At 37.7% G+C, this 24642-nt stretch overlaps 1 protein-coding gene across 1 annotated transcript in view; it reads left to right on the plus strand.

Annotated features, from left to right (window-relative positions):
* NVL (nuclear VCP-like) overlaps positions 1-24642 on the plus strand; it is a 147330-nt gene that overhangs the window by 63308 nt on the left and 59380 nt on the right. The window contains exons 12-16 of the mRNA XM_006871163.1: positions 7515-7570; positions 10982-11234; positions 13530-13748; positions 14710-14814; positions 17953-18015. Of these exons, the coding sequence (XP_006871225.1) occupies positions 7515-7570; positions 10982-11234; positions 13530-13748; positions 14710-14814; positions 17953-18015 (696 nt within the window). The remainder of the gene's footprint in view (positions 1-7514; positions 7571-10981; positions 11235-13529; positions 13749-14709; positions 14815-17952; positions 18016-24642) is intronic.

Consider the following 24642-nt stretch of genomic DNA (forward strand, 5'->3'; position numbering starts at 1 on the left):
CCTTTACAGAGTATAGGACCTTAGGTGGAATCCTGAGTCCCATCCACAACCTTGTGAGGTGAGACAGTCCCACTAGAAAGGACAAGCAGACTGGAACAGGTACAGTGACAGAAGATACATCTTCATGATGAACCTAACCTATATTCAGAGCGGTAGTTACTCTAACTACCAACAGAGAGGCAAAGAGTCTTCAAATCAAGTGTCAGTGCTATCTGTATCGTCTGCATAACTCATGTTGTTCCTGAACCTTCCTCCAATCTTTATACCACATTGTTGTTGTTAAGTGACCTCAAGTCAGTTCAGACTCCTTGGAACCCTGTATAGGGTTTCCTAGAAGTGACGGGTGGATTTGAACTGCTGACTTTGTGGTTTGGAGTCCAGTGCTTACTACCACACCAGGAGTCTGATGCTGCAGTAGTCTTCATATAATCCTGCTTCTCAGATTATGTGCTCAGTATACAGATTGAATACGTATGGTGAAAAACCACAACCCTGGTGTACACCTTTTCTGATTTTAAACCATTCAGTACCCTTGTTCTGTTTGAACAACTGCCTCTTGGTCTGTGTAGAGGTTCTTCATGAGCACAATTAAGTGTTCTGGAATTCCTATTATATGCAATATTATCTGTAGTTTTTTATGATGTATGAAGTTGAATATCTTTGCATAGTTAATCAAACACAAGTAAATATCTTTGTAATATTCTCTCCTTTCAGCTAAGATCCATAGGACATCAACAGTGATGTCCCTCCTTTCATCTGGGCAGCTAGGAGGATTCCTAAATACCTGTTTATCTTTCCACCTTTCATCTACATACCTATTGTAATGTATCCACCCACTCATCCAGCCATTCTCTAGTCTAACTTCTTTTCCTGTCTTCATTTCTCTGTAGTTGTCACTATTCTTTTCATTCAAGTTGTCTCAGGGCACTTTGTATGGGCTTCCTTACAGCCTGGCAGTTTTAGAGTAGAGGACTTCTTATGTGCCAGTTCCAGCATGGAGATTCCTCCAAACCAGGCTGAAGCTGCATTACCTTTGTTTATGTAGCTAGCCCCTGAGGGAATGTGTTAAGAATTTGTGGGCATGCTTTAAACCTACTGGTATAATCATAAAGCACCATATGTGTACACCCAATTTGTGCAGTGACATAGTGTGGCACTGTAGGATGAGCACTGGACTGCAGTGTCGGTTTGAAATGCATGATTGGTGGTTCAAGCACTCCACCTTTTTCTCAGTAACCCTATACAGGGTCCCTATGAGTTGGAACCAGCAGGAGGGCGCTAAAGAACAACAATCTTTTCCCTCTCTTACTTTTTTTTATTGGTACATTTTAAAGCAAAAATTTTAACTATTTAAAGATTTAAATGTCTCTAAGTACTTCAGTCCACCACTTGTCTGTCAGTTTGTTGTACTGTGGTGGCTTGTCAGTTGCTGTGATTCTGAAAGCTAAGCCACCGGTATTTTAAATACCAGCAAGGTCACTCATGGTGAACAGGTTTCAGATGAGCTTCCAGACAAAGACAGACTAGGAAGAAGGAGTGACGAACTGCTTCTGAATATTTAGTCACTGAAAACCTTATGAATAGCAGAAAAACACTGTCAGATATAGTGCCGGAAAATGAGCTCCTCAGGTTGGAAGGCACTCAAAATGAAACCGGGGAATAGCTGCCTCCTCAAAGTACAGTTGACCATGATGACGCAAATGGAGTAAAGCCCATGGGAGAAAAGCCCGTGGGACCTTCATTTGCTGATAGGGCACAACTGAAAATGAAGAGAAACAGCTGTAAATACCCATTGAAATTCGGAACATAGAATGTACAAAGTATGAATCTGGGAAAATTGAAAGTTGTCAAAAATGAAATGGAACACTTACACATTGGTATCTTAGGCATTAGTGAGCTGAAATGGACTGGTATTGGCCATTTTGAGTCTGACAACCACATAGTTTATTATGCTGAGAATAGCAAATTGAGACGGAATGGTGTTGCATTAATCATCAAAAAAGAACATACCCAGATCAGTAATGAGGTACAACGCTGTCTGTGATAGGATAATATCCATGCACCTACAGGGAAGCCCATTTAATACCACTAGTATTCAAATTTATGCACTAACCACTAATGCCAGTGAGAATGAAATAGAATTCTACCAACTTCTTCAATCTGAAATTGATTAAGCATGTAATCAAGATGTATTGATCATTACAAGTGATTGGAATGCAAAGGTAGGGAGCAAAGAGGAAGGCTCAGTAGTTGGAAAATATGGCCTTGGTGATAGAAATGATGCTGGAGAATGCATGATATAATTCTGCAAAACTAATGATTTGTTCATTTCAAATACCTTCTTTAGGCATGGAATATATAGAAATCAAATACATACCAGATGGAATACATAGAAATCAAATTGACTACATCTGTGGAAAGAGATGATGGAAAAGCTCCATATCATCAGTCAAAACAAGGCCAGAGGCAGACTATGGAACAGACCATCAGTTACTCATAAGCAAATTCAAACTGAAGCTGAAGAAAATGAAAACAAGTCCATGAGAGCCAACTATGACCTTGAATATATCCCACCTAAATTTAGGGATCATCTGAAAACAGATTTGATACATTAAATACTGAAGACCGAAGACCAAAAGAGTTGTGGGATGACATCAAGAACATCATACAGGAAGGAAGCAAAAAGTCATTAAGAAGACAAGAAAGAAAGAAAAGGTCAAAATGGATGTGAGAAGAGACACTGAAACTTGGTCTCCAGCATAGAGATGCTAAAGCAAATGGAAGAAATGAGGAGGTCCAAGGGCTGAACAGAAAATTTCAAAGATCAGCTTGAGAAGATAAAGCCAAATATTACAACAAAATGTGCAAAGATCTGGAATCAGAAAGCCAAAAAGGAAGAACATGCTCAGCAATTCTGAAGCTGGGTGAACTGAATAAAAAAATACAAGCCTTGACTTTCACTATTGAAAGATTCTGTGGGCAAATTATTGAATGATGCAGAAAGCATCAAGAAAAGATGGAAGGCATACACAGAGTCAGTGTACCAAAAGAAAATAGTTAATGTTCAACTGTTTTAAGTAGTAGCATATGATCAGGAGCCAATAATACTGAAGGAGGAATTCCAAGGTGCTTTGAAGGAATTAGCAAAGAACAATGCACCAGAAATTCATGGAATAAAAATTGAAATCTTTCAAGAAAGTGAGGCGTCACGGGAGGCACTCACTCATCTCTGGCAAGGAATTTGGAAGACAGCTATCTAGCCGACTGTTTGGAAGAGATCCATGTTTGTGCCCATTCCAAAGAGAGGTGACCCAACAGAATATGGAAATCATCAGACAATCTCTTTGATATCCCATGCAAGTAAAGTTTTGCTAAACGTAATATAGAAACGGCTACAATCATACATTGACAGAGAACTTCCAGAGGTTTAAGCCAGATTCAGAAGAGGCCATGGAAAGAGGGATACACTTGCTGATGTCTGATAGATTTTGGCTGAGAACAGAGAATATCAGAAAGCTGTTTACCTGTGCTTTATTGACTACGCAAGGCCTTTTGATTGTGTGGATCATGACAAGCTATGGACAATATTGCAAAGTATGAGTATTTCAGAACACTTAATTGTGCTCATGAGGAATCTGTACCTGGACCAAGAGACAGTTGTTCAAACAGAACATAGGAACACTGAATGGTTTAAAATTAAGAAAGGTGTGCGACAAGATTGTATTCTTTCACCATACTTATTCAACCTGTATACTGAGCAAGTAATCCGAGAAGCTTGGTTCTATGAAGAAAAATGTGGCATCAGGAATGGAGGAAGAGTCATTAACAAGATGCGATATGCAGATGATACAACCTTGCTTGCTGAAAGTGAAGAGGGCTTAAAATATTTACTGATGGAAGATCAAAGAGCACAGCCTTCAGTATGGATTACATCTCAATGTAAAGAAAACAAAAATCCTCACCACTGGAACAATAAACAACATTCGTATCATTAGAGAAAAGATTGAAGTTGTCAGGGACTTCATTCTTCTTGGATCAACTATCAACACTCATGGAAGCAGCAATCACAAAATCAAACAACGTTTTGCATTAGGTAAACCTGCTGCACAAGCCCTTTTTAAAGTGTTGAAGAGCAAAGATGTCAACTTGAGGACTAAAGTGCACCTGACCCAAGCCATGGTATTTTCAGTTAGTCATATGCATGTGAAAGCTGGAATAAGGAAGACTGTAGAAGAATTGATGCTTTTGAGTTATGGTGTTGGAGGAGAATATTGAAAATGCCATGGGCTGCCAAAAGAACCAATAGATCCATTTTGGAAGAAGTGCAGCCAGAGTGCTCCTTGGAGGCCAAGATGGTCAAATTCGTCTCTCATACTTTAGACATATTGCTAGGAGAGACCAGTCTCTGAAGAAGGATATCATGTTTGGTAAGGTGGAGGGTCAGAGAAAAAGAGGAAGACCCCCAATGAGATGGATTGGCTAAGTGGCATCATCGATGGACTTAAAGTGTGGCAACCATAGTGAGGTTGGCCTAGGATCGGGCATTGTTTCATTCTGCTCTGCATAAGGTCGCTATGAGTCAGTACTGGCTCAATGGCACCTAACAACAATAACAACAACAAATTCTTCAGTATCTTTAACAGATAAACTTTTTGTTTAACATATCCATAATGCCATTGTATACCTAACAAGTAATTTCTTAATATATCTAATATCCAATCCATTTTCAGAGATATCTCGAGTTTTCTCAAATGTTGCTTTACAGTTCCAATTTGTTGAAACTAGAATCAAGACCAGGTTCATACGTTACATTTGTTTAAAATGTTACTTAAATTTATTTTAATTTTCAAGTTCCCCCTCTTTTTTTGTTATAGAAAAAGTGTTGTTGGTCAATTCCAACCATTTGTATACATTAGTCTGTATCCTAATGCTTTAGATTAACATGCTTTGCTGTCCTCCTCATTTCCATTAATTGGAATTAGATCTGAAGACTTGATAAAACTTATTTTTCGTTTGAGGTGAGAAGGGACAAGAATACTTAACAGATAGAGATTGTGTATTTTTAGTTGAAGATACATTGTTGTTGTTAAGTGCTGTTGAGTCAGTTCCAAGTCATAGCAACCCTGTATAAGGTTTCTAAGGAGCAGTTGGTGAGTTTGAATCTCTTACCTTGCAATTCAAACCAACCTTGTGGCCCAGTGCTTATCCAACAGTGCCACACCAGAAATACATACTATCTGATCATTTACCTTTTTGTGATGTTACCACCTATTAATAATGAATTCAGAATGTTGTACAACAATATTTAATCTTTCTTCATTTGTTAGCTAGAGAATTTCCATAAAGCAAAACTTTACCTTTTCAAATATTTTTTTACATTGCACAGGTGGGATAAATACTTGATTCTTTCTTTTTATGTACTAGTGTCCACTATAAAGCATTGTCCTTCCTCAGAAGGTAACCTGAGATTTTTTTTTTTTTAAATCATTATCATTATTAAATGGATGCACTGTAGGATCAGCACCAGATTGCTAAATACAAGATGGATTTGAACCACAAGATCAGAGGTTGAAACCCACCAGCAGCTGCTCCTTGAAGACCCTATACAGGAATCGACTTGATGGCATATAACAACAACAACAACAAAATGAAGCAAACTGATGATATGCTCTGTAAACCTTTAATTGAAAAAGTAAAAAGTTGAAAAATTAGAATACTAAGTTGTATCAAAATAATCAATTTGAAGAGTTCCCTCTGGTCATAGACAGTACAAATTAAGCATTGATTATCAAATAGATTGTTATGGCTGGTAAGTGCCATCAAGTGAGTTCTGACTCGTAGTGACCCTGTACCCTGTATAGGGTTTCTGAGGACCTCTGGTGAGCTTGAACCGTCCACATCGGTTCAAACCAACCTTGCATTCCAGCACATTAACCCTCATTGCCACACCCAGATATCCCCTCCATGTACCAAGAGTTAACAGTATTTACTTCTATTTACTTTATTTATCGCATTCCTCCTTGTGTCTCCCAATACCTTCATCTTTGCTCTGCTAACCTCCCTCTTGTTAAATATTGCCTTCCTTGTCACCCAGGTTAACATGTGTCTACTCTCTTGCCCATGAATAATTTTACCTCCCCCTTAACCATGATAGATTATTTCTTTTCCAAGAAAACCTTCCCCCTGCTTAACTTTTTACATCTTATGTCTCATACAATATTTGACCTTTTGTCCTTAATTTCACTAAGCATAATGTCATCCAGTTTTATCCAAGTTGTGAGGTGTTTCACAGATTCATCATTATTGTCAAACATTTTATAGTATTCCATTGTGTATATTTACCAAAGTTTGTTTAACCATTCTTCTATTGTTGGGTATTTAGACTGTCTCCATCTTTTGGATGTGTCTCTTATAGACAGCATATTGAAGGATCTTGTTTTCTTATCCTTTCTGCTTTGTGTCTTTCTTCCACATGCACACCCCTCATCCTGCAATTAAGCACATTCATGAAAACTTGTAAGCCAGCCACTTCATACCTTTTTAGCTCCCATTTTTAATAGCCAATGTCTAGATTTCTCATCCCTGTGAACCCAGTTTGGCACTGTGGGTTAATGTGCTAGACTGCAAAGTCTTTTTGAACCACAAGGTCTGTGGCTCAAACTCACCAGCTGCTCCTTGGAAATCTTATACAGGTTTGCTGTGGGTCAGAACTGACTTAACAGCACTTAACAACAGCAACAACATGAACCCAGTACACTGAGGAAACAAAAAAGACTGTTCCTTAATATGAAGAATCCTTCCATTATAGTTGGAATTTTGAGTCACTATATTCATAGGTAAGGCGCTGTGGTAGCTTAGTGGTTACGAGTTGGACTGCTCATCTCAAGGTCAGCATTTCGAAACTGCCAGCTGTTCTGCAGTAGAAAGATGAAGCTTTCTGCTCCTGTAAAGATTTGCAGCCTTGGAAACCCTATGCAGGGCTGCTCTGAGTCGGAAACAACTCCACGGCATACCACCAACACCACTTTAGCACATTCATAGGTGCAAAAGTCTAGTTTGTCAAATGTTAGCAGTTTGCATTTGCCACCATTTTGATAGCCTCCTTGCTGTCTAGCAATACAAGATGACCAATGCTGATTGATCTTGACCATTTCCTGTACCTGACCTGGCATTAGATATTTTTGTAAGGCATGTCGGCTTTCTCTATCTTGCTCTCATTTGTTTATATAGTAATACTTTGTTGTGTTGCCTGTCAAGATTTACACAGCAGTTTCGGTTCTTTTTCAACAGTTTCTGCATGGTTGTTCACTGGTTATATTCTTCACAATGTGTGTACATTCTCATTATTTCTCTTCTGGTTCTTCCATTTCCATTCATTTCATTTTGCTGCCCCTTTATATTCTTATCTTAGTTTTAAAGTAATTGTTGGCTATTTGGTGTCATATAGGTGATTTTTTTTTTTAAAGCAGCACATTACTTACAGGTGATATTCATGTGTTTGTTCCTTTTAATAGGAAATGATATTTAGGGGCCATAACCTGGACTCTAGGAGTACTCATTGTACCTCAGTGTAAAGAAAACAAAAATTCTTACCATAGAATCAATAAATAGCATCATGATAAATGAAGGAAAGATTGAAAACATCAAAGACTTCATTTTGCCTGGATCCACTATCAACACCCATGGATGCAGCAGTTAACAAATCACATTACATATTGCATTAGGCAAATCTGTTTTTAAAGTGTTCAAGAGCAAAAATGTCAGTATTTTCAACCACTTCATATGCATATGAAGATTGGATAATGAAGAAGAAAGACCATAGAAGAATTGATGCATTTGAGTTGTTATGTTGGAGAAGATTGTTAAAAATACTATGAGCTGCCAGAAGAACAAACAAATCTGTGTTGAAAAAAGTACAGCCAGAATGCTCCTTAGAATCCAGAATGATGAGACTTAGTCTCTCATACATCAGACTTATATCAGGAGGAACTAGTCTCTAGAGAAGGACATCAGTCTTGCAAAGTGGGTGGTCAGCGCAAAAGAGGAAGACCCCCTACGAGATAGACTTGCACAGTGGCAGCAGCAATGAGCTCAAACGTAACAATTGTGAGGCTGGCTCAGGAGTAGGCAGTGTTTTGTTGTGCGTAGGGTCACTATGAGTCAGAACTAACTTGACAGCACCTAATAACAACAACAATACTCATTACTACTATACTAGTCATTATTTCTACACCGTATATCTTTTCAGTGCACAGAGCTACTAAGTAAATATGCATACATGCACAGACTTTTTTTTTTAATATGGCTTTACAAATTAAATATATGAGTTTATACTGACTTTTAAATTTAGGACTGCATGGTTTTTAATTTATTATTAATCTTACATTTAGATTTCCTTTCTTACCATAAGTCCTAATAGTCAATGATATCAAAATAGTTAACTTTTTATATCTTATAATACATATATAACAGTCTCTGGGGAAACAAAACTACCACCACATGATTATTGAATATCAATTTAAACAGTTTTGCAGTTCTTTTTGTTGTTACTAGGGTACAGTGTAACAGGAACAATATAAAATCAAATGACAGTATTCTGACTTATTTTCTCTAGTTATATCACTAACTTAATATGTCTTTCTCCCAAGGAAAAGCTGGCAGGTTCGAACTACTGACCTTCAGTTAGTAGCCGAGCACCCACACTGTGCCACCAGGCCACCGTAGCTTGATACATAGATTTTAATTTTATGTGCTCATTTTGCTTTCAATTTTTTGGGATTGCTTCTTCTTTTTTTAAAATTTAAATAGAAAAAAAAAATATATATATATCAAATATTTGTTGTTGTTGCTCTTAGGTGTTCTTGAGTGGATTCCAACTCATAGCAACCCTGTGTACAGCAGAGTGAAACATCCCCTGGTCCTGCATCATCCTCAGTGTTTGCTATGTTTGAACCTAGTGTTGTTTCAGCCACTGTGTCAGTCCATCTTGTTGAGGGTCTGTCATCCATTGAATTGTGTCCTCCTGAAATATGTGTGCGCTCTGCTGGGCTATGATTCCCAGTGGTTTGCATGGCAGTTATGCAGCGACCCCTCATGATTGATCTGATGCACCAGACTGCAAAGTCGTTTGAACTGCAAGGTTGGTGCTTCAAGCTCACCCAGTGGCTCTTTGGAAACCCTATACAGGGTCGTTTTGGGTCAGAATCAACTCGACGGCACTTAACAACATCAGTTGATAAGAAGATTAATGGTGAGGTGTTGTTGTTAAGTGCCCTTGACTCAGTTCTGATTCAGAGACCTCATCCTCTAATGTTAGGGAGTTCTGCAGGGAAGTGGTATACAATACCTTTTGTAAGAGATAAAAAGAGAGAGAATTGAGCAGAGAAAGAGGGACTCACACAAGGAGTGGAGCACATCCTTTGTACCTGGGGTCCCTACACTGAAGTTCCTAGATCCAAGGAATGATTTATGCGAACACACATGGATATCTGTAAGGAATGGTGAGCCTACAGATGCTGAAAGGAGACAAGGACCTTTCTGAATTCAGGCTTCTAGCCTCCTAAACCATGAGAAAATAAATTTCTGTTTGTTAAAGCCATTCACTTGTGTGGTATTTCTGCACCTGGATTTTCTAGCAGCAGGGTTAGAGACAGGATTTTTCTCTTTTCACTGGTCCTCTACCAAGCATGATGTCCTCCTCCAGGGACTGGTTCTCACTGATAACATGCTCAAAGTAGGTAAAGTTAAGTCTCATCATCCTCACTGCTAAGGAGCATTCTGGGTTGTACTTCTAATACATACTATTCATTCTTCTGCTGGTCCATGGTATATTCAGTATTCTTCTCCAATACCATAATTCAAAGGCATTAATTCTTTGTTCATCTTTATTCGTTGTCTAGCTTTCCCCATGCCTATGAGGCAATTAAAAATAACCATGGCTTGGGTCAGGTGTACCTTAGTCCTTAAATTGACATCTTAGTTTTGTTTAAACCTTTGAAGAGGTCTTTTGCAGAAGATTTGCCCAACACAACTGATCATTTGTCTTCTTGACTGTTGCTTCCATGGATTACAGCTCAACTTCAAAAAACAAATACAACCTCACAACTGGACTAGCCAGCAGCATCCTAGTAAATGAAGACAGTATTGAAGTTGTCAAGGATTATGTGTCTAAGACTTTGGTGCCACCATTTCCTAAGGTTTTGGAGTTCTACAAGACAAGTATTCTTGCTCTCCATTAGTGCCCCTCTCTGCACACAGTGAATTTTGGCATTGTCTCCTGGGCCGTCTGTCTGGTTTCTTCATAAATTATATTTCACGATTTCAGAGAGTCAAATATCCATAAGTCCATGCTAACATAATGAAATGATTGAATAAATAAAAAGATGAGTGCTAATGGACACATCTTACATATGCAAGAAATCCAGACAAATTGTGTAGCCACTTCACCCTTAAAATAGTAGAGTGTAACTCCACACGTTTTAAAGTGTGGCCTGTATGTAGTGCCTTCCTTCCAAAGAGGAAGTTGGGAAGTGGTTGGAGAAGGGAGTGTAACAGCTTTCTGTAGAACAGCTTTCGAACACTCTTTCAAAGCAAATGGTCAGATTAACTTCAACAGATAAATCATGTTGATAGTGTGCATCCTTGATGGGAAGTCATGAGAATGGCACTCTACCTCTGAGGTTTTCTTCTCAAAGATACATGACCCCAGTATAGCCGTAAGAAAAATACCACACAAATCCCAATGGAGGAATAGTCTACAAAATACTGAACCAGTAATTCTCAAAACTGTCAAGATTATCAGCAACAAAGAAAGGCTTAGAAACTGTCATACCCAAAAGGAGTCTAAGGAGTGATGACTACTAAGTATAGTGTGGTGTGGATAAAATACTTGATCTATCTCTAGCAACATTTAGAGCAACATAGAGCATTTCATCTACTGTTACTGGGTTAGATGCTAGTTTTTTCTTTGTTTTCTCTGCAGAATACTTCAGACTTTGTGCAGGAAACTACGACTTCCTGAAGCTTTTAATTTTCATCACTTAGCACATCTAACACCAGGCTTTGTTGGTGCTGACTTGATGGCGCTGTGCCGGGAGGCAGCAACATGTGCAGTCAGTAGAGTCTTGATGAAACTAGAGGAGCAGCAGAAGAAAGATTCTGAGACTGAAGATCTGCCTAATGCAGGAGGCCAACAAGAATGGACAGTAGGAAACGAGCACACTTCTGAAAAGCAGGTACTGTCTATTGCCCTTTAAATAGGTTTAGTTTCTGTCAGCTTACATTCAGGTCAAGTGTCAATATGTTGTTGCTAAGTGCTGGTAAGTGGATTCCGGCGTTCAAACTGACCCTGTGGCACCATAGAGACTTATATTTTCTTTCTTATTGGTGTTTTAACTGTATACTAATTATCAGTTACAACTAAACATCTATAATCCCAAAATCACAAGTTTTTTCCCCCTTTTCAAGTTTATTCTAAACAAATTTACTTTATAATAATGACTATGAAGTCTTAGAGCAGGACTTGGCTAACCATCATGCACCGCCAGTTTTTATAGAGTTATGTTGGAACACACCCATGCGCAATTGGTTACGTATTACCTGTTTCTGCTTTCATGTTTCAAGAGCAGAATTGAGCCCTGGTAACAGGAAATCCTCAAATGTTTGCTATCTGGCCCACACAGACAAAGTGTAGAGCAACATAGTGCATTGGACATTGAGTTTATTTCCTATTTCCTAACTAACAACTCCAGATTTTCTAACTTTTGGTTAAGTAGAGTAGGATAGTTTGTTGCCTAAATCATGTCCTTGTGTCTAGCTGCAAGTAGTTCTGCAGGAATGTGAAAAGGTTGTTTCAGTCCAAAATTAGTGTTAAATTTTGATGTTTTCTGAGCCAAGAAAACTCAATCTAACTTTATTATATAGCATTGTTTAGTTTGCAAATGGGACTTCTGTGCATTATATACTCTGATCCATATAGATGTTTTAACTGCAACATTGGCAGTTCAAGCTCACCAACTGACTTAACGGCACATAACAATAACATATAACCTTGTGAAGTAAATAGCATTACTTTTCTCATTTTATAATTGAAGAAATTAAGTTTAAGAGGTTGTAACTTACCTTAGACCACATAGCTTCTAGTTTTCAGAGTAGAGACTTGTATCCAGATCTTTTGCTTTCATACTTTCTCCTTACTTATTTGGAACCACAATGATTTCTGTCTAAAATAATGATAAATTCATTTCTTGTCTTCTATATATATAAATAAGGATTTTATAAATTGGATTACTCAGTTGCTTATTTTTATACTTATGCTTTTATAATCTTCACAAAGCAAGAAATCTGCCTTCAGTGAATAATTTACACTCTGTCCACCCCCCCTCCATGGGAGTCCTGAAGATTTAATTAAAATTAAAAAAAAAAAGTTTTATTGTGAATTACGTGACAGTTTACACAGGAGAACATTAACGTTACATTCATCCTATCATATATCGTTTTGTTGCCATGGTTACATCCCCTCCATGCATCATCAACCAACCAAATGGTATACCCTGCAAGCCTACCCCCTGGTTGTCAGCACACAGCCCCTCTTTCCTTTCTGGGTCTGAAGTTTCCAGGTGTTCAGTCTCTCCACATCATCATCTCTGCTTCCTTCTCTGGAGTCACTGTTTCTCTGGGTAGGGTCCTGCACTCCACTCTTCACCCTTGATGGCCCTAGGGTCCTCCGCTCCTGGGCTGCAAAGTCAACCACTCCCCTCCTTTTGCTACAAAATGTCTACCTTTACATTTCCAACCCTCACAGTCAGTACTGATAACTAAGTATTCACTGTTGTACCACATGAAACCTATCCACATCTCCTTTCATCAGTCCCGCCCAGACAGACTGGATACTACTCATTGGAGATTCTACCTTCCTCTGCAACCTCTGGATCTAGGCTCCCTCTTGAAAGCTTGTAAGGCAGTCACTTCGTGCCATTGTAGGCCCCTCCATTTTGCGTAGCTAATGTCCAAGTAGCCCATTCCTGTCTACCCTGTTTACGCTGTATTTTAAAAGCTTCATTGAAGTCCACAGAAAAGTTGCCCACTCTATAGTTCATAAACTACCAGGAACTATATTATGCAATTATACTACCAGCAGAATAACTTTATTTTTAACTTTATAATAATTCAGTTGTTTCTTGAATAGTTATAAATGAAGAAATGAAGTTATAGTTGCTGAAATAAATGTTTGCTTTTTGTTGCTATTTGCCATGTCTAGTCCTAATATGCATATATATAGTATACAGAAACTTTTATGTACTGGAGTGTAGTAGGTGTTTTGACTTAGATGATCCTTATAGAATAAAATAAGCATAAGTCTCCTGTCAATTGAGAAAATCATTAAAATATATAGAAGTTCATAGAAATAATGCTGTAATATAGTTTTTATAGTTTACAGAAATAATGCTATAATAATTTTTTAAAAAGTAACTATTCTAATAAAATTTGTGACTTTAAATCATCCTCCTCACTCCCACTCTTTCTTTTAGGGTGAATTACAAAGACTGCTGGGATTGCTAAGAGACCAAGATCCTCTCTCTGAGGATCTGCTACAGGGACTGTGCATTGAACTGAATGATTTCATTGTTGCTCTAGCCTCCGTTCAACCTTCTGCCAAAAGGGAAGGCTTTGTCACTGTTCCTAATGTGACATGGGCAGATATTGGTGCCTTGGAAGATATTCGAGAGGAGCTCACCATGGCAATATTGGTAGGTGTGTATGTGTTAATAAATGAAGGGTGCAGTGAGCAGATTACCAGAGATGCCTAAATGGACTTGTGTTCTTTTGAGCAATCTGTTATATCATTAAGCCCCCAACAATGGTATCTCATTCGTTTGAGATTTCTTTTAGACTTAGTGTTTAGGTTACTATTATTTTCTGTGGTAGGGAATTTTAAAATGAAACAATTGAAATTTCATCCAAAACCAAATGGTCTGAGACATTTTCTGAACTTAGATCACTTTTTTAAATATAAAGAAGCACTTTTAACCCATATGAAACTTCGAATTTATTTTCATTTACTCCTATTTTTTTTAACTTTCCTGATCATTCCATGGTTAATTAATTGATCTGTGATCCATATAGAGATGTGGTGGTGGTAGTGTGCCATGGAGTCGGTTCCAACTCATAGCAACCCTGTACAAGGTTTCCGAGGCTGTAAATCTTTACAGGAGCAGAAAGCCTCATCTTTCTCCCACGGAACGGCTGGTAGTTTTGAACTGCCAACCTTGAGGTTAGCAGCCCTATTCGTAACCACTATGCTACCAGAGAGCATATGTAGAGGTGTAGACCTACTAAAAGAGAAATTGTAGTGCAGTTCAGTACATCTCTAGCCTTTGATTGCTTGAGTAATGCAACTTTTGATTCTTTTAAGTAGGGCTTTGCCTAAAATTTTTATAACCTAGAGGTTTTGTGGTTTTCTAGAGTGTCTTTGAAATGATGAATTATTGTATCTTTATCTGTATAAAATGTCTTCATTACTTAAATTTGAATATAAATTCCTTGACAGCAAGGACTGTTTCATTTATCACGATATATCTTATTCTGTGCCATGCACCTTTCATATCTTTGGGCTTCAAGATCATTGTAGCAAATATTCATTTGGAGGTACTTAGGACAATGCACTAGGGAACGCACCTGTAGTGAGTTGTTGGGCTGATTTCTTTCTAGGCTCCAGTACGTAACCCAGATCAGTTCAAAGCACTTGGATTGATGACTCCAGCTGGGGTCCTACTTGCTGGTCCTCCTGGCTGTGGTAAAACTCTCCTGGCGAAGGTATGGTGTAAGTTAACTGCTTGCTGCATGAAATTATTTCTTAACTATAAGGTAAAATAATATGAATTTTACTTTAAATATTGCAGTCAGTAAATCTTTTGTATACTTTTTACTCAGAGTTCATTTTAGCAAAGTTGACAACTTTATTTTAAATTATAAAAGGTATGTCATTGAAAATTTGAAAGAAAAAACATTTTTTAAGTGTACCATAAACTCCTGAATCTTAACACAGTAATTACGATACTTTCTAGTGGTGTTACTATTTTTAAACATTCTAACTGTATTTACATTCTAGTTTATTTTTTATTATTACATAGTTGTATATGGTTATACTTGTTTCTTGTTTAGGTCTAATTATTATTTTATAGCTTAAGCATTTTCCTCTATATCCCTTACAATTGTGATTTTTAAAAAAATGTTTTTTCACAACAGAAAATAGAAATAAGCAAAAGGTAAAACATTTATAATCCATCCACTACTATTTTCTTATTACTAATCAGTATCACATTTGGTTGTCAGTCTTCCAGATGTTTTTCTGTACATATATACATAGCAAGATAAATATGTTTTTGTTGTTAAGTGCCATCGAGTTGGTGCTGATCCATAGTGACCCTGTATAGGGTTTCCAAGGATCAACTAGTGAACTTGAACTACCGTCCTTGTGGTTCAAACTGACTTTGTAGTCCAGCTCATTAGCCCACAACAGGACTCCAAGATAAATATATATACACATATATATTTATTTTGTGAATATAAGGTATGGAATCAAGCTTTTCTAACATAGAAATATTTTCTGAGCATCCTGCCTCACCATTTTTAATGCCTGCCTGATAGTCTACCATAAAGATGCTCTATAATTTATGAAAGTTATACATGCAATTGCTAACCAGAAAGTCAACGGTTCAAACCCACCAGCTGTTCCAACAGAGGAAGATGTGGCAGTCAGCTCCTGTAGAGATTATAGCCCTGGAAACCCTGTGGAATAGTTCTACTCTGCCTTACAAGGTTGCTGTAAATTGGAATTGACTGGCTGGGAGTAGATGAGAGGTTGGAATGACTAGAGGAGGAACCCCGGTAGTACAGTGGTTAAAATGCTCATTTGCTAACTAAAAAATCTGGTTAGTTAGAACCCACCAGCCACTCTGAGGGAGAAAGGTTGTGGCAGTTGACTTCGGAAGAAATTAAAGCCTTGAAAACCCTGTGGAACAGTTTTCTACTTTCCCATAGGGTTGCTGTGAATTGTAATTAACTCAGTGGTGTAGGTTTATCCTCTATTAAAACAATGCCTCATTAAACATTGCTGTACATATGTTTTTGTACCTGGACTGATAACTTGTCAGAATGAAATTCTAAATAATTCTCAGTAAGAAGGAGTGTTTTTAAATCTTTTGACTCACATAACCAAAATCCTTCCAAAGACTTTATATCAGGTTTCACCCCATTATTGGGATATGATTATCTGTTTCCCTATATAATAAATAGCATGCATTAACATTGCTTTGGATATTTGAAAATCTAATAGGAGTCCTGGTGTGGTGCTGTAGGTTAAACACAGGACTGCTAACCACCTGATTGGCAATTCAAACCTACTAGCCATTCCTCAGAAACCCTCTACAGGGTTGTTATGAGTCAGAACTGACTCAGTAGCACTTAATAAGAACAATAGGTAGAAGGAGCCTTGGTGTGCCACTGTAGATAAAGCAGAATAAACCCAAATTTGTAAATTGTGGCTGTATTTGAATGATAACCAGAATAGGAAAAGTGTGGGTTGTCACCCTGCTAGAAACTTTTATCTCCTTAGAAAGCAAGGGCAGCATGTGTGTTGCATATCAACCAAATTTCTTGAACAGCAGATTATGAAACAACAGTGCCCAGATCAAAGATAGCAGGTTACTGTACTACCTTGAATGTATCAGGTTCCTAGAAGGGCTCAGTTTGCCTCTTCTGAGTCTCCCATTCTGTGGTTTAGACCTGTGATTTTTCCCATTCCAGTACACTTACATTTTACAAATTTATTTTTCTTCTGATTTTAATACATCAGCCATAACTGAATTGGTTCAAAACCCTGGATAATCAACATATTGAACAGCTTTTATATGACAAAGCATGTGTGCATTCCTTTGGTTTGCTCCCTGTTCTTTGCCAAAATTATTTGATATGCTAGGGATGATGGTGATACCTTCTGTAATGAAATTTACTGTTTCAGAGTAACAGGCAGTAAATAAGTAAAACAAGAAAATTTCAAATTCAGCCAAAGTAGGATGTAAATAACCAAATTGTTGTGACAGAGTGATTCGGGATTACTGCTTTAGATACAGTCCTATAGGAATGGTAATATTTGAACAGTGCCCTGGAGAAGAAACTAGCCCCATGAAAAGGAAGGGGAAGAGTTTTCTAAACTGAGGGAAGAGCAGTTTCAAAATCTGTTCAAGTGGAGAAGGGTTAGATGAGTTTGAGAACCTGGGAAGGAACCCATGGCTGAACTAAGGAGAAGATGTCAGAAATGTAGACTTTGTGAGTCATGATAAAGATTTCAGATTGTACCTGAAGATAAATGGGAAACCTTAAAGGGATATGATTTAATCCACATTAAAAAAAAAAATGTTTAACTGCCATGTGGAGAATGAATTGGAGGAAAGCAGTTAGGAGATTTTTTGCCAGTGTCTAGCCAAGAGATGATGGTAGTCTGGATAAGGGTGGTGGTATAGTGGAGAAATACAAGAGTCTAGGATCTGATACTAAAGAAGCTTTTGAATTCTGATTTATAAAAAATAAATGATTTTTTCATTATTCAAAGCATTTTTTGAGTACAGACATTAGGATTTCACAAGAAGTTCAAAGTTGTGTTAAAAATGTATAAACATGTTTATGGAAACAGATTAACTACATAAACCTGTGATTTGTGTGTGATTTATATATAGCCTGTATTATTAATTCTTAGGAAGTATTAAGTTAACATTTACTTCCCATGATTTTTCCATTTCCCATCTGTCTCCTTTCCTTCTAATAATAAAGAGACAAGTAGAAAAGGGGGGAAATAGCAGAGTAGAAACTACAAAAATTCTTACATTGTCACAAATTAATGTTACTGTTTTTTTCTATATTTGCCTTATCTGGTTTTTTGTTTCTTTTTGCCAGGCTGTGGCAAATGAGTCTGGACTGAACTTTATATCTGTAAAGGGTCCTGAATTACTAAATATGGTAAGTTGCTGTATATTGCCCATTAGAAAACATAATCACTATTCAAGTTACAGCATAAAATCTCAGGCCTTTGAAACACTGTGCCTTGCCTTGTGGTGTTTTGGTAAAATCACTGCTGTAGGAAGGGCTTAGGCTTTGCTCTGCTCTGTTACCTACTGTGTGTAAATTCTTTTTTAACTTGTGAGCCTCACTTATCTCACCTAGAAATTGATGGTAAGTGCCGGGGAGTCAATTCCGACTCATAGCAGCCCTGTATGGGTTTCAGATTAGTGGGTAGTAGGTTTGAACTGCTGATTTTGCAATTAGCAGTCCAGTGATTGCCCTACAGCATCACATCAGGACCCCTAAAAATGGAATTGTTAAAATAGTTCGCATTTTAAAGTGTTATACACTGTACATATATTATTCTTACAGCAACCCTAGGATATTTTAACTACTATTTTCTTCATTTCTCAGAATGAAAACTTAAGTTTGGAGAGGTTAGTTTGTCAATAGTGTTTAAAATTGAACATGGGTTCTTTCACTCCTGCCCTGCTTATTTTGTCCTGTTGTATGATGCGTATGAGTTATGTGTTCATGAATAAAATACTTCAGGAGAGTATCTGTCTACATTTAGCTGGATTACATTTCAAATTTAAAAGACTTTGAGTTTCTTATTTCCTGTCCATCCTTAAAAAGTAAAGATACCATTTTAGAATATAACAATGAAAATCTTAGACTTACATTCTTTTACATTCTAAACTTAACTTTAAAGAGCATAGTGCTCATGCCTAACATTCTTTATTAATTTAGCTAAACTGTTGTTTAATTTAAAGGTGACCTCAGGGGATAATTTTGGTTCCTGGTTTGAAGGTTTTTCTCAGCATGATAGATTGGGGTTCCTCTAGATTCGTTAGGTCCAGTAGGGTCTGGTTTTTGTAAGAGTTTGAAATTCTGTTCCACGTCTTCCTTTTGATCAGGATTCCTTTATTGAGTCCTTGATCAAAATATTCAGTAATGGTAACGAGGCACCATCCAGTTTTTCTGGTCAATTGTTCATGTGGGCAATTAGACCTGCAGTCCAATTCCTTCTCTCATTTCCTCAGTGTCCTTCTTCCTCAACAACTCCAGGCAACTAGAGACCAATTGTATCTTGGATCTTCGCTACTAAGTTTTTAAGATTCCAAACATTACTCACCAAATTAGAGTGTGACACAGTAACTCTAAAAACAACATTAAACTTCCTGGGCAGTCCCAGGAAGTCAACTGGCCTAATGACCTTGTACCTTTGTAATAATAAAACTAATCCCATGAATTGTTTGGATGTATTTAAGCAGTATTGGCAGTTTTAACTGGTGCTGCTGCTGCTGCTTTTTTTGTTGGTGTTGCTGTAAAATTATATATAACACATTTCATTCTTTTTCTGGTGTACAACTTAGCAACATGGTACACCCATCAAGTTGTGCAAGCATTAACCTTAGTTAATGCCCATTTTCCTATCCCCATAAACATAAGCTCAGTCTTTTTCATAGAATAATTTACTTTCTTTCTCTCCCTTTCCACCCCTGGTAATCACTAATAGTCATTGTTGTTGTTAAGTGCTATTATGTTAGTTTCAATTCATAGTGACCCTGTGTAGGGTTTCTGAGGAGCAGCTAGTGGGTTTGAACCACCAGTCTTATGGTTTAAACCTTCCTTGTGGTTGATTGCTTATTCTGCAGCACCATTGGTTGGGCTCTGTATATTGTAAGTGAGGTCATGCAGTACAGGCAGTCTGGCTTGCATTAGGAACCAACACCCATAAAACCTATTATATTAAAATTTTGAGGACATATACATTGGTTCATGATAACAAATAAATGACCATCAAAGTAGTATTATTATCAGTGTATTATGTTAAGGATGTTTTCCTCTAACTGGAAGTGTGTTTTGAATATCTGTTATGTGTGGAAAGGAGTCCTGGTGTGGCACTGTAGAGATAAGCACTGGATTGTTAACTGAAAAGTTGGCAGTTCAAGCCCACCAAGCTGCTCCTTGAAAGCCCTGTACAGGGTTGCTATGAGTCAGACTCGATGGCACTGAACAATAAGAACAAGAATGGACAGGTACATTACATAAACAACACAGGTTTGAAAGGCTTGGGCCCACTCATAGGCAGATTTTTTTTTTTTTTTTAAACTACTCTGTGATGGTTGGTAATCATCTCAGCATGAGCAGTTGTCTCTTCAGGAAATTGCGTATCACACTAACGTCATCTCATCATGTTTACTATAATACCAGGAACCTTAAATAACATCTTGAGACCAATACAGAGTGCTTCTGGTGGTGGTGGAAGTGCTCCCAAGAAGCAGAGAGAAGTCTTGACATTGCAAGAAAATGTTGAATTGCTTGATACGTACTGTAGATTGAGGTCTGCAGCTATAGTTGCCTTGATTTCAAGGTAAATGAATCTAGTGTAACGTCCATTGTAAAAGAATAAAGAAAAGGAAATTCATGAAGCCGTTGTTGTAGCTACACTTGGAGGTGTGAAAACCTTGCACTTTTTGCAAAATATATTTTTCTCCTGTATTGAAAATTCAGCTTTTATGTGGGTGAAATATGTAACATATGTAACATACAAACTATGTGTTAATCGACTGTTTATGCTACCAGTAAATCAACAGTCAGCTATGAGTTAAATTTCTGGGGAGTCAAAAGTTAATACATGGATTTCAGTTGCATGGTGTGTTGGTGGCCCTAACTCCTGCGTTGTTAAGGGTCAACTGTACACTAACACAAACATTTGACAGATGTTATCTAAAAGCCTTACTTTTCCAACCCAGGTAGGTATATGACTTAGTGACAGATTTAGGAATGAACGCTTCTTAATCCAGGGACTACTGTATTTGTCATGGATTTGCTTCATTTTGCATAAGCCTTCAAGGGTCATTTATGTTGTGGCATGTATCATGACTGAATAGTAGTCCACTGTATCTATGTACCACATTTTATTTATCCATTCATCTGTTGACAGGCTTTTCGGTTGTTTCCACTTTTTTGCTATTGTGAATACTGTTAGAAGCCATGGGTATATACCTAGAAGTAGAATGCTTAAACATTTTTAAACATTTATCCCTTCCATTTTTTATGCATGTCCTACCATGTATTAAGGAGCTCTGGTAGCGTAGTGGTTACAAGTTAGGCTGCTAACCTCAAGGTAAGCAGTTCAAAACTACCAGCTGTTCTGTGGGAGAAAGATGAGGCTGTCTGCTCACATAAAGATTTACAGCCTTGGAAACCCTATGCAGGGTTGCTATGAATCAGAACCAACTCTACGGTGTCTAACCACCATCACCACCACTGTATATTACTTTCTTCCTAAAATAAGAGATTTACGCTTAAGTATTTCTTGTAAGTGTTTTAAGCATCTCTTTATTTTTCTTCTACTTTGATTTTGGTTTTTAGTGGAAGGTGCATTAGAAATGGGCATTGAAAGAGCTAATTGGTGGGGGATATACTTGGAAAAGAAGGTGGTGGTTGGTGGTTATGTGCCGTGGAGTTGGTTCTGACTCATAGCAACCCTGTACAGGGTTTTTGAGGCCGTAAATATTTATGGGGGCAGAAAGCCTTATCTTTCTCCCACAGAACAGCTGGTAATTTCGAGCTGCTGACTGTGAGATTAGCAGCCCGATTTGTAACCACTATGCTACCAGAGCTCCTTTAATGTTTATGACACAACTGAAAATTTGAACTCTTCACTGAGTATTGGATATTAGTGAATTGTTATTAAGTGTGATAATGCAGTTATGCTCATATTCTTTTAGAGATTCTGAAATGATACAAATAAAATATGATGTCAGAGATTTTCTCAAAAATAACAAGGAAAAAAAGATGGACAGAGGTGCAAATGAAGCAAAGTGGCCATAAGTTGAATTGACAATTATTGAATCTGGGTGATGGATATATGCGGGGTTTTTTATCCTGTTGTGTCCGCTTTTGTTATGTGGTTTGTCTTAGTTATCTAACTACTGCAATAACAATTTATTACAAGTTGGATGATTTTAACAACCAGAAATGTATTCTCTCACAGTTTAGGAGGCTAGAAGTCCAAATTCAGAGTGCTGGCTCTAAGGGAAGTCTTTGTGAGCTCTGGGAAAAGGTCTTTGTCTTCTTTCAGCATCTGTGCTCTGCTCATTTCCATCTCATATTGGATAAAAGGTGCTACCTGTCATACCTTGGAAACACTCACTTATATCCAATAGGGTCTTGATGGTATTAAGGGTGAACACATCTTTACTGGCTTATCACATCAGATCACATCATGAAAGACCATCACCTAACTGCCAAACCACTGAGAACCATGACCCAGCCAAGCTGACACATATTTTAGGGGTGACACAATTCAAGCCATAACATGTTCAAAACTTTTCTTATAAAAATTAAAGAAAAAAACAAAACAAAACACTTTACTTAAATAATGTATGTTCTTTTCCAGCTTGATTTTGTTACTGCTATTCAATGTTGTATTTAACAGATTTATCTTAGTTGACATGTTTATTCCCAGTTCATTAATTTTCTGTTTGGTATTCCATTGAATGAATGTAACCATATGTTTTAAAATATCAATTATATTCTTGATAATGAACTTTATGTATATGTATATCCTTTCCTTGTACATGTTTGTGTGATCTCCCCTCCCCCCAGCCCCCACCAGGGTCTAGGCCTAGAATTGCTGTATCTTAGAGTATGTACAGTTTCAAAAACAGTTGTTAACTTTTTTCATGAAGTGGTTATATCAAATAATGCTTTCATCAATAGTGAATCAGAGTTCCCATTGTTTTACATTCTCATGAGCGATGATTTGATGATAGAATTAAATTTTTTTTCTAGTGAATTAGCATGAAATCTTATCTCATTGTGGTCTAATTTGTTTTTCAGGGATAAACGTAGGGGGTGGGCAATGTGATGAAGAGAATTGATGATCAGAAGGAAATGGACAGCTGAGGGTGTTGGGCAGGGGATAACGTGTTGGCTCCAGGACAGTGCAAGTTTAAGGAGCCAGGTAGAGAATTCCAACAGGGAGTAGGAAATGTGTCTACAGCTGAGGAGATTAGGGAGTCAGTGTCATCTAAGTGGGACCTTGTTGTTGTTGTTAAGTGCCATCGAGTCAGTTTCAACTCATAGTGACCCTGTATAGGGTTTCTGAGGAGTGTTTGTTGAGCTCGAACCACTGACCTTGCAGTTCAAACCGACCTTGTGGTCCAGCACATTAACCCACAGCACCACTCCTTGTTGTTGTTAAGTACCATGGAGTCGGTTCCGACTCATAGTGACCCTGCACAGGGTTTCTGAGGCTGTAAATCTTTACAGGAGCAGAACACCTCATCTTTCTCCCACAGAACTGCAGGTAGTTTCGAACAGCCAACCTTCAGGTTAGCAGCCCAATTCATAACCACTACACTACCAGCAGCCTTGCAAATGACCACCTTCAGAGACAGTTGGTTTTGATGTTAGTGGGGGAGGAACAACTCAGCACAGAAGGGCAAGAAGGCCTGCACAGCTTGAAGAACATTAACCAGTGTCACTAAATGGTACGAGTAGAAACACTTGCATTGGTGTATGCTTTGCTGTCTGTGTTCTTAACAAGAACAAAGTTAATAAAATTTTAAAAATCCAAAAGGGGCGGGAGGAGGGAGAAGAAAACCTTGCAAATATATGGTTTCCCTTGAAAGAATACATTAAGTAGGGTCTTTCACAGAACCCTGGAAGATACCACCGATATAGAGGCAGTTTGGGAAGAGCCAGCAGGGGAGATTGAATGTGATTGGTGACAAACTGGAGGAGACCCAAGCCTTTCTATGCCTGAATAACAAGGGCAGATAATTTTATCAATTTTGTCAAGATGACTGAACAGTAAACTGAAAGTAGGACTTGGAAGTTGGCGATTAAAAGATTATTGGTGACTTTTGGGAAGATTGGAGTCCTGCTGTAGGAAGAGCACTGGACTGCAAGGTAAGTTGGAACCTCAAGGTGGGCTGTTCAAACTTACCAGCCACTCCTCAGAAACCCTATATAAAGTTGCTATGAGTGAGAACCGGCTCATGGCACTTAACAAGGACATTTTCTATAATGATGTTTATGAAAGCCAGATGATAATGACTGAAAACTGACTGACAAGCAGAAATAATAAGTATAAGATCATAGTCTACAGCACGGGTTGTATCTCAGTGTAAAGAAAACAAAAATCCTCACCACTGGACCAATAAATAACATCATGAGAAATGCAGAAAAGATCGAAGTTGTCGAAGACTTCATTGCTCAGTGAAGTAGCAGTCAAGAAATCAGATTATGTATTACATTAGGCAAATCTGTTACACAAGACCTTTTTAAAGTGTTCAAGAGCAAAGATGTCAATTTGAGGACTAAGGTGCACATGACCCAAACCATGGTATTTTCAATAGCTTTGTATGCATGTGAAAGTTGGACAATGAATAAGGAAGATGAAGAAGAATTGATGCATTTGAGTAATGGTGTTGAAGAAGAATATTAAATGAAATGCATCTCAATGTAAAGAACACACAAATCAGTGTTGGAAGAAGTATAGCCAGAATCTCATTAAAAGCCAGGATGGGGAGACTATCATTCATATTTTGATTTTAGGAGAAACCA

The sequence above is a fragment of the Chrysochloris asiatica genome, unplaced genomic scaffold, assembly GCF_000296735.1.
Source record: "Chrysochloris asiatica unplaced genomic scaffold, ChrAsi1.0 scaffold00161, whole genome shotgun sequence".
Lineage (NCBI taxonomy): Eukaryota > Metazoa > Chordata > Mammalia > Afrosoricida > Chrysochloridae > Chrysochloris > Chrysochloris asiatica.